The sequence below is a fragment of the Arachis duranensis genome, chromosome 9 (genome assembly GCF_000817695.3).
Source record: "Arachis duranensis cultivar V14167 chromosome 9, aradu.V14167.gnm2.J7QH, whole genome shotgun sequence".
Lineage (NCBI taxonomy): Eukaryota > Viridiplantae > Streptophyta > Magnoliopsida > Fabales > Fabaceae > Arachis > Arachis duranensis.
In genome coordinates, this window is record NC_029780.3 from 112,059,435 (window position 1) to 112,069,911 (window position 10,477).

Below are 10,477 nucleotides of genomic sequence, written 5' to 3' on the forward strand. Positions count from 1 at the left end.
TTACCCATAATCTGAACCCTTAATTCAGCAAGAAAAGAATAAGTACAAGATTTAAGGGAATTGTTATTTTTCATATTACTCGAAAAAACGTTGTACACACAGAGAACAGGAATGACATGGCAAGTATATGGTTACAACAAAGCTTGTGAAATTTCCATTACCCGGATTTTCATACTAAAACACTACAAGTTTCTCTTAAAAAACCAGTTAGTTTCTCTTAAAAGTAATACGGCCTATCCATTTCATGAGATCCTGTGATTTCATTCAAGTGTTTGCTAAAAAGTGAATCATATGTGATGCAATTCTGGCTTATAGCTTATAGTTACTTTGATAGTACAAAATAACTCAAAATTACACAGCAAAAATGTTACAAGTCATTTGCTACTTTCTCCCAACTTCCACACATTAGACAAGATGTGAGCTCAACCCAAAAAGAAAGTGAAAGAAGGTAGCATAGATCAATAATGATCTAAAAAAGCAAGAATTGTGTTCTGTACATCAATCAAGCAAGTATGGATTCAAAATGGACACTTTGTCAAGGCTCTCAGAAGGAGCTGATATGCACCCAATCTCTTCTGTGTACATGTCTTCTATACCTATTTCCATGTTCTCCTTGGCCTGAAATATTAAGCAAATCAAACAACACATCAAATAACTGAGAATCTCAACGCCCCATCAATTTAGAAATTTTTCTCTCCTTATACTGCCGTTTAATGTCTTCTGGCTATACAGTTATTATTCCTAGTTAATCTTAAAGAGGTTTATTACCCTCCTAATTATCATATTGTCTTTAAAGAGTATAGGCGGTGGAAATACTTCCGACTCTTTTGCCGCGAACGCCAGTAGCAAGCAAGTGCGCCAAAAGCACAGCTGGCAAAAGCTATTGCCAATGCAGCTCCCAGAGGCACCACGATTGCGTTATTTGCGACGATCAGATCTTCAACGGCTACCTCAGCCTCATCATTTCCAACAATGCTCTTGTCCTTGTATAGAGCAGTAAGTGTGTTTCTGTAATAATTAGTCAAAAACCTGAAGACCTCATCCTGGTTCCATTCGATTTTATTGTTCTTCTGGTCAATGCCTAGATAACAGGAAGGGCAGAGTTGCTTTGGAGGCCAAATTGTCTTTGGGAATTTCGGGTCACCAGTGCCAAGAGAAGCTTCTTCTTTCATCAACCTTTCATTGACCTTATTATGGGTGCTCCACAACCAGAGAGCATAGTCACGGGCTTTGTTGAAAGGACTAGAAACACTGAAGATTGAGTTAAACATTAGAAGCAGGAAAAATAAAAAAATGCGCTTGAATGATATTAACATTAGCATTCATAAACTCATTTACCTTGAACACATCCTGTAAAAATGTTAACCACAACTGTAAAAAAGCCCAAAGAGAGCAGTCAATGCAGAATCCAATGTCACTTAGATAGTTAAGGTCCACCCTTGGTATATACACATATTTGCATGATAATAAGAACAAGGGGAAGCAATACCTAAAACCTCTGGTCTCATTCTTACTGCCACGGCAGAACATCTACAAAAGAAAAGTCAAAAATAAATAAATAAGCAACAACCTTTTCATGCTAAAAACTTCAATAGTCCACATATGAATAAAAAGTTAACATTTATAATGAAATAATCATACTCAATACAATAACATTTACTGTACTGCAACGAGCTACTTTTTCACCACAGGTTGGAAATAGCAACAATGGTATTGAGCTGCATCGTCAAATCTAACAGCACAATAATATCGAAGAATACACCAACTTTGCAAAGAATATGATTTTTTTTCCTTTTTCTTTTTTTTTTCCTAAAAAAAATTGTAGGGATTATTGCTCAACTAGAGTTTTTCAAATTTTTTGTTCTCACTACAATCAATCAATTCAGATTGACTTCAAATGAGAACTTCACCATAGAATCTAGCAGAAGGTGAAAGCTTGCCACAACAAGCAGCACGCACATCAATTTCATACACCTCATACAATACCAAGCATAAATGTATGACGGAAATGCTTAAAAGTTCAAATACAAGTATTGAGATCCTACCCAGTATCCACGAGGCACATCTTTTCCACATATCTTTATGTTCTTAACGGAACCCTTATCATCATCCAGCCTATTAGGTGTTTCAAAATCTGCTGGGTACAAGTCATCAAAGCTCACAAGTAATTCTGAAGTACCCTTCCGGCATCTAAACACACAAAATCCAGAAGCCAAAACAAAAAGGTGAGACTAAACACTGGATTGACAGAGAACAAAGAAGCAGTGCAAGGTTCATCTTACCTCCTAGAAGGATGATGAGCTGTCAGAAGCTGAAGAAATCTTATTAATGAAGCCCGAGTTCCTGGTTTTATCATCTGGCAAACAGAGAGAATTTATTTAATCATCATAATGAATGGGCACAAAACAAAAGATCAATTAACAAAGAATTTATGGACTAATCACAAACCATTGATAATCTACCTTGTGCTCTAGAATGATGTCAAATGCTGTAGAAGTTGCCTCTTCCACATCATAGATAGCTCTTGCAACCTTTCCAAGTTATCCATATTATCTATGTCAATATTTTCAAATATAAAAGCAAATCTCAATATGCGGTAAATGTAAAGAAAAAGACCTGTTCAGAGTCTGATATATTGGATGGAAGATGCTCATTTTCAAACTTCTGATCATCCAGGCCGTATGTACTGTAAAATATAAAGAATGATATTTACAAAAAATAAAATAACGTCAAGCTAAGGTTAAATCGGATTAAAGCAAAATACACCATGACAACTTCTTAAATGTTTCCTTATACTTCTAAACTCTTGCATTCAGCATTTCAATTTTCTAACATTGCTTGGTTTGTTGTACATTACTAGTCCACATGATTTATGTTCTAAATTCCAACACAACATCTAGCTTAAACAGAATGTTTGCCCCCCACATCATACCAGCATAAACAGAAAAAATGTAAAACTATTAATATTAGTATATACCTGCCTAGTTGTTTGTTGATCCAATTAAGCAACCGATCAGCAGTGCGTCCATCATCAATCACACGTATACTGCTTTTCTCTTGTTTAGGTTCCCAACCACCACCAACAAACTTAGTAGGAGGTCCCCAAAAAAGCATGGGATAATGACCAACAGAAAACTTATCACATAGTTTAGTATTTATCTGTGCTGCCAAAAACGTGAGGAGTGAGAAACCGATCATCGAGTCATGTTTTGTAATAACTATTAAATCACATCCTGTGAAGAAAATAATAGAAGCAGGCAGCATGTACCTTTAATGCACAATCTACCCTTGTCATTAGTATGATTCCTGGATGCACTGCATCAGGGCCATTAAATAACCTTGCGACCTTTTCATAGTAAGGCTACATTTGAAGTACAGTGAGAAAATAATGGTGAGCTGAAATGTTGATTGGAAAATGTGAATAATTTTTAACATTTTTAGCAGATAATACCTTATAATTCCTGCAAGCAGGGCACCTGATAGGAAAGAAAGAGACACAGGTAAGTATTTTGTGTTTATAGATTGCAGGGAAAAAAATATGTAAACCGTTTAAACAAAAAAATGCAATGCAAAAGTTTACAGAAAATATGTTTTTTACTCTCCCTTTTATGTTCTATTCCTGTATTGGCATATTAACTAATTGGCAATATGGGAAGCCAGACTAAATTATATGCTTGTCAAGAATAGAAAAGGGATATATACATATTCTATGTAGATTCAACTTTTGCACAAAAGCTTTAAGAGAGCAGCTTGCAATAACACAATTTTCCCAAATTTAATCAAATTCAAAAAAGTCCATTTCCTCCTCCTTTTTTTTTCTCCCTTATTCTTCTGTTCTTTTCTCTGTTATTACAGCAACAATTACCTTGTAATATTATGAATCAAGAAGTATGATCTCCCTCACTATTTATTACTGTATTACCCTAATTCCAATTTCCAGGTAACTAATAAAAAAATGCCACCATCTAATTACAAATAGAATCAATAAAAGTCCACAATTTTCGATACTATCACTAACTAGAGAATTCATCAACCAAACAAATAAGAAAGAATAATACGAAAACTTGATAGAAATGATCAATGACTAACCAATGGGCAAAGAACTCAACAATAGCGTAAGTAGCAGGGGTATCCTTCAGAACAGCATCGAAATTGGTAACATTCAGCTCAACAGCGTAATCAGCATGATCACCACCATTGTCGTTGACCTCTCGAAGGATCACACGCCGTGAAGAAAACGAGGTTGCGGCGGAGCACACAGAAAGCAAGCACAGGAATAGACCCAGATACGAATACATCCCAGACATAAGAGAGACAAAAAAAGGTAGATCACAACGTATGGATTGCGCGAGGACTAGGGTTTTGAGGATTATTAACAAAAAATGGAGAAAGGAGAGGTTTTTGAAGGTGGGGTGGAGAAGATGAATGGATCTGCTAGTGTTTTTCAGTTCTCTCTCTGGAACAGTCTTTTATTTTTATTTTTGAAAAAAAAATAGTTTTATGGGGTTATGTTAATGGTGGTGGTGACTATGTTGATGATGAAGATGGTGAAGGTGTTGTTGGGAAGGGAAAGACGAAGCAGAAAAGGGTACAAATTACGTTTTACTTTGCTTTTGAAGATGGCGGAACCACGAAACGCGACCCCCCCCTCTCTCTCTCTCGATACCAAACCTATTCAAATGTTATTTTTCTGAGATTAAAAGTTAAATTAATTTTAATAAACAAATTAATGAAAAAGACAGTAATAACAAGATATTTTTCCAATAAGGTTAGATTAAGGTCAATGTTTTTAATTTACACCAAAAAGAACTAATTAAGGTCATGTTTATCGTTCAATTGTGTGTTTATTACTTTGATTTTTTTACTTATGCAGTTATTCATCCCTTCAAGTCAGTAACAAATCCCACTACTTTATATTATTTGTTTACAAAATTTTAAATTTTTTAAATTTTAAATTTTATTTTAGAAAATAAAATATAATTTTTTATTATTTATTTTATAGATAAAAACAAAAAATTATATTTTATTTTTTAAAATAAAAATTTAAAATTAAAAAGATTCAAATTCTTAATTTTTTACTTGGAGTAATTAGTTGAAGAAAGACATTTAGCTCTTCTTGAGAATGAGAAGTTATATATGGTTGAAGAAAGGGAAATAAAATGAAAGATTAAGAAGAAATAAAATAACATATATTAGCCGTTGTTTAAAAGATTTATGTGATTTTTATTTTTAATAGTATTTTATTGAATTTTATAAATATCTTTAACATAATTTGGCCTTTCCATTAATTAATTCTCTTTAATAGTCCTTATCCTTATCTTTTCTACATCAAATGGTCAACAGAGAAATTAATGACACAATAATATAAATTAAATGTATTATTATTATTATTATTATTATTATTATTATAAAAATATAAATAGATAATAAAAATATTAGATAATATAAATAATAAATATATTAAATATTTAAAATGTGAGACAATTTTCGGCTCAGATTTGGTAGGAAGAAATCGGACCTTTCAAATTCTTTGTTTTGAAAATTTTGTAAGCAAATCGGAGAATCTGTTTTGCTTGTAGTATACGAGATTCACATAGAAAAAATTGTACCGTGCGATATGTCCTCACCAAAATGGATGGCCCGTTTTCTTTGTTTTTTTTTTTATTATTTGGTTATACTAGTCCTTGAATCTGATTTGTAATTAAGAGTAATTTTTTTAATTTACAGAAAATTGAAGGGTCTAAATTCCCATCAATAAATCATAGGATCCGATTACTATGTTGCTGACACCACAGTTCACTAAAGATCCCCTCTTTTCTATATCTGCGTCCTATACTAACGTTGTTTTCATAATAAAATTAATTTGCGTTATTATTATGTGAACAAGCCTGTCTTTATCTTTGACTCTTTATCCTCTTGTGTCATGATATTGTAGCTCATGATATTTAACTTTGGTATAGTAAAATTTTTTAAAGAGATGGTACAAATATTAAACGTGATTAATGGAGTATTATTATTTCTATTATAGTGTTACATGTGATTAAATGTAATATTATTAAAAATTATGTGTCAGAATAATTTTCAGCACACAAATATTAATGAAGTATTAATATGAATAAATAGTGATATATTAAAATTTATAAAACGATTTTATTTTAGCATTTAAATAGTCTATAAATAATTTTGTATCACTTATTTTTTGAAAATTTTTTTTAATAAATACTATTTATAATATTTTTGGACTATTTTAGTGTTAAAATTAAATTAACATTATTTACACAGTTCAGCGTGATATTTGATTGTCTATGTCAATATTTTGATAATATTTATGCGTTAAAATTTTTTTAAAAGATTAATATGAATCACATTTATAAAATTTGAAAACTAAATAAAAACTCGAATTAAATTAAGATAGAAAAGTATAGAGTACCAACATATTATCTGTCAACTTATTGTCAACAATAATTAATTATTATATTTTAAATACACATCCAAAAACTATATCTATAAAGATACTTCTATTAAACACAGTTATAAAAAAGATATTTTTGTTAGACACATCTATAAAAATATTTTTATTAAACAAGTTATAAATAAGAGTTGACAGAAATTAGCAGAAATACTCTTAATAACATAGCGAAATTGAATTAAGATTTGTGTATAAATTATGAACAAAATTAAATATTATCTCCGTTGTTATCGTTTAGTAATTTATTTTATATATAGAAAACAAAAAACGTTAATCCATTAATGTTAGTATTTAATGCAATGAGAACTTTATAAAATAATGAATATTATTATTTTTATTATGATAATGTTAATTTGTTTTTTATAAATATATGTAAATATACAATAAAAGAATTATATGTGAAATGACATCATCAAAAATTAAATAATATTATTATTTTCTTTTAAAAATTTACATCAAATGAAACTAATTATGTGCCGAAACGTTGGTTTTCCTTCCCCTACCACTAGATGGGCTTTTGAAAAGGATATACAAAAGAAAGCCCAATTGGAATCCATGTAATTGAACTTCATATGAAATACTAAATTGGGCTGGTCTTTTCATTACTTTGGCCCATGGATGTTTCTTACAATTTCGGGTAGATGTCGTTTCCTGTCTCTCTTCGAATTGCAGATTCTCTCTCATCCACCAATCCATCTATCAGTATTGACTGCATCTTTTTCAAATCTAAAATCAGAATAGTCGAATTTCACCGCTTCGAAACCCTTCAATTTATCCCCAAATTTTTGAAATCCAAATAATCTTCGCTGTTCTCAAGTAATCTCTCATAAGTCTTCATCAGAAAACCAAGCAATCTTCGTCTTCTTCATTTCTCTGGTACACTTCAATTCCTTCTTTCTCTCTCGTTTTCTGCATTCGTGCTTCGCTTTCTCTCTTGTGTTCGCTTCAAAATTCTGGTTGTTGACTCGTTTGTAAGAGATCTTACTGCACTTTTCATGCATTTGTTTTTCTGTCATGAATTGTTTCGAATTTGCTTGTGATTTATGATTTTGCTTATCTCTGCTTTCTAGGCAAAGACGGAAACTAGGGTTTGTAGCTGTAGTTCTCATCATTTGAAGATCATTCACGATGAAGTTCCTCGAGTGTCCTTCCTTGGATCGGTAATTGTAGTTTCAAACGAATTTGAGTTGAATTCTGGGATTTTATTACATAATTTTGGTATATTGTAAGAGTCTCGTGAAACTTGTCCAGGCTTAACGATTTCTTTGGTGATTTGAATTTGGGAGAACGTACTATCAGAGGATGCCTTGAAGCTTATACTTGTAAGGACTAATTAGTGACTTTTAAGTTTCAACAGAATTGATTTTGGGTTTGGATTTGCTCACTGGGTTTGGGTTAGTAATAGTAATTAACGAACTATTTTCTTTTAAAAATTCCGTAGGCAAACATGCTGGAACAGATAAAAAACTCTCTATCAGTTTGGAGAATGAGGTAGATGACTCTAATAAAGCTGAGTTGTGGTAATAGGATCTTTTTCTACAATTTGTTCATAGAATATTTTTTTAAAAAACTGCTTCATTTTCAGATGCTTGAACTTATTGAGAAATCATCTAGCCCTGATTCTCCCCCGCCGGACGACATGTTATTAACCAGATCCAGGTGGCCTTTACTGTGTGGAGAGGTTTCATAAATTGTAAATACCACTTAAGTGCTTCCTTTACACGTTCTAATTATGTTTCCTTTCCAGCCGAAGGACATTGATTTACCTTATTCTTACCTTGTATCACATGTATCCGGACTATGACTTCAGGTATCTCAGTATCTCGTGATGTATAAAAATATGATAAAGGGGTTATGGGTAATGCTACTGTCAGCTTAGTTGGCGACATGGCAACCCACTATATAATCCTTTTGTCATTTTTTCTTTTTGGGAGTGTTGTCAAAAGGCTTGACAGACAGTTCATAAAACTGTTGCTCTTGGAGCTGAGAGTTCAAGTCTCTCCATTTCCCAAGTCTTTTTTTCCTGTCTTTTCTTTGGTTTTTTTTACCTTGTTAAACTTCTAAATTGAGTGTCTCTGTTGTTGCATTCTTTAATTTTTCCTTTAATACCATACGCCTGTAATGATTTTTAGTGCAGTCAAAGCTCACCAGTTTTTCACAGAGGAATCATGGGACAATTTTAAGCTTATCTTTGACACCTACATGATTGAAGCCTCAAAGGTACTATGATTGATACTGTTTATTTCTTGTTTTAAGTGTTACTTTTGACTTTTGTATTACTTGCAGCCATGGTGTTTGGTTTCCCGACATCTTTAATGTCTGGGATTGTGATGTTTGGGTAGGTTGTAAAATATATGGTATCTACAAATTCAATATTTCATTTTTGTATGACATTTTACACCTCAGAGCGTGTTTGATGGTCTTGTCTAGATGCACCTAATGATCTTAGTTGTGCAACTTTAAATTTCGAAATATATTCTTTCCTAATTATGTTTATTTATAACACCCTATTAATTCCTAGATTTTAAACATGAACTAATCAACAGAACAGTTGATCAATAATTTAACACATTGGTACATAGTAATATTTTTTATTGTTCTATATATCATTTCTTCTATCAATTTTGAAAATGAAAAAACTGAGGCCGAAATTGGAAAGTCATAAATATTGTCAAGTTTTGTTTGGCATCTTAGGGTCTCGGGTTAGAAATGGCTAAACATATTAATGCACACAATGCACATCTTAGCTATTGTTGTTGCTGTTAGCAATAGTGATTACTTTTGGTATAGTGGTTTCCTTTCCTTGGTTTTGATTAACTTGTCAAAACTGCAGGAATGGGATGAAACTGTTGGGGATGTTTCTCTCCTGGACACATTGTACATGGCTCTTGATGAGGTGAATTGCTCTTGTTTTTGAACATGAATGTTGGTGATACCAGAAGGCATTTTCTTGATACCTTGTCTTGCAGGTTGTGAAGTTAGGGGATTGCGAAATTTATGGTTATGTTCCCGACTCTGAAGCTGATCCGTTAGTGGAAAAAGGAGCAATGTAAATTATCATCACAAGCTAAAAATTAAAACTGTAACCACATTTGTTTTACCTGTTACAGATTATTCTGATATTCTTATCTATTTTCTGTAGATGGTCCTTTAATTTCCTCTTTTACAATAGAAAGCTAAAACGCGTTGTGACTTTCCGTTTCAGTTGTTTTAGGTGGGAATTCATATTCTCTTTCAATTATCTGGAACAACTTTCTACTTTTTGTTTGCATGTTATTCAGCCTTACAACAATGCTGTTTCTGGCAGTAACTTGGTTGCTGATGGATTTCTTATGGATGGAGTACTCAACGAGGGTGATGATGAAATATTTGCTGACATGGATATATGAGTCAACACTGCATATATTATGCTAGTTTGTCAAGACCCCCTTGACGTCCCATGTGTTTATCTGATCAGTTTCCAGTTCTCGTGTTTAGTTCTGTAAAATAAAGCAAATCTATGTGAAGCTTGAGTGGTAGATCTAGCATTTGTATCATCTTATGTGCATATTGTAGAGTCAGTATGTGTGTCGTTCTCTTATATGCACATAGTTAGATTCCGAATCTGAATCGAGTTGTTTGTAGATAACTAATCCTAGTTAGCACATCTCTGGTGTGTAAATAACAGATATTTCCTTGGTTGGAAGTGGAGCAATGATCGTTGGATATATGTTTATCTTCTTCTGAAAAGAATGCTTTCTTTGTTCGTCTTGAATATTTGTTTATATTCTGATAAGTGATAATAACTTGTATCCATTTCAAGCATTTTTCATGCACAAGTAAAAGCAAGACAACATTTATTGCACATTGTGGCAGTGGTGCAATTTTCTTTTGTTAGGTTGGTTTTGGACTGATGTAAAATTATTTCGTTTAATAGAAACCTCTCATATACATTCGGCCACGTTATTTCGTTAAGAAAAGTATATAGGCGTCTAGGCGATAGTAAACGTGTCCTTCAGCATAGTTAAC

At 32.4% G+C, this 10,477-nt stretch overlaps 2 protein-coding genes across 3 annotated transcripts; one reads left to right on the plus strand and one right to left on the minus strand.

Annotated features, from left to right (window-relative positions):
- Positions 1-131: 131 nt before the first annotated feature.
- LOC107467190 (sulfhydryl oxidase 2) lies at positions 132-4,662 on the minus strand. Its single transcript, XM_052254712.1, is given in 12 exon segments — positions 132-618; positions 817-1,251; positions 1,339-1,368; positions 1,370-1,530; positions 2,046-2,190; positions 2,283-2,356; positions 2,463-2,531; positions 2,617-2,686; positions 2,978-3,159; positions 3,269-3,361; positions 3,452-3,476; positions 4,090-4,662. Coding segments are annotated over 12 exon segments (1,515 nt in total). The 5' UTR covers positions 4,299-4,662; the 3' UTR covers positions 132-596.
- A 2,476-nt stretch (positions 4,663-7,138) lies between these two features.
- On the plus strand, positions 7,139-10,215 carry LOC107467505 (uncharacterized). Of its 2 annotated transcripts, none has more exons than XM_016086625.3 (11): positions 7,139-7,345; positions 7,540-7,629; positions 7,721-7,791; positions 7,911-7,960; positions 8,055-8,128; positions 8,217-8,279; positions 8,602-8,689; positions 9,303-9,365; positions 9,439-9,518; positions 9,612-9,683; positions 9,777-10,215. In XM_016086625.3, exons 2-11 carry the CDS (start codon positions 7,598-7,600, stop codon positions 9,856-9,858), a joined length of 675 nt encoding a protein of 224 aa, XP_015942111.1. In that variant the 5' UTR covers positions 7,139-7,345; positions 7,540-7,597; the 3' UTR covers positions 9,859-10,215. The 2 variants fall into 2 exon arrangements, with proteins under 2 accessions (XP_015942111.1, XP_020986990.1); XM_021131331.2 differs by having other exon boundaries at positions 7,143-7,440.
- Positions 10,216-10,477: the final 262 nt, after the last annotated feature.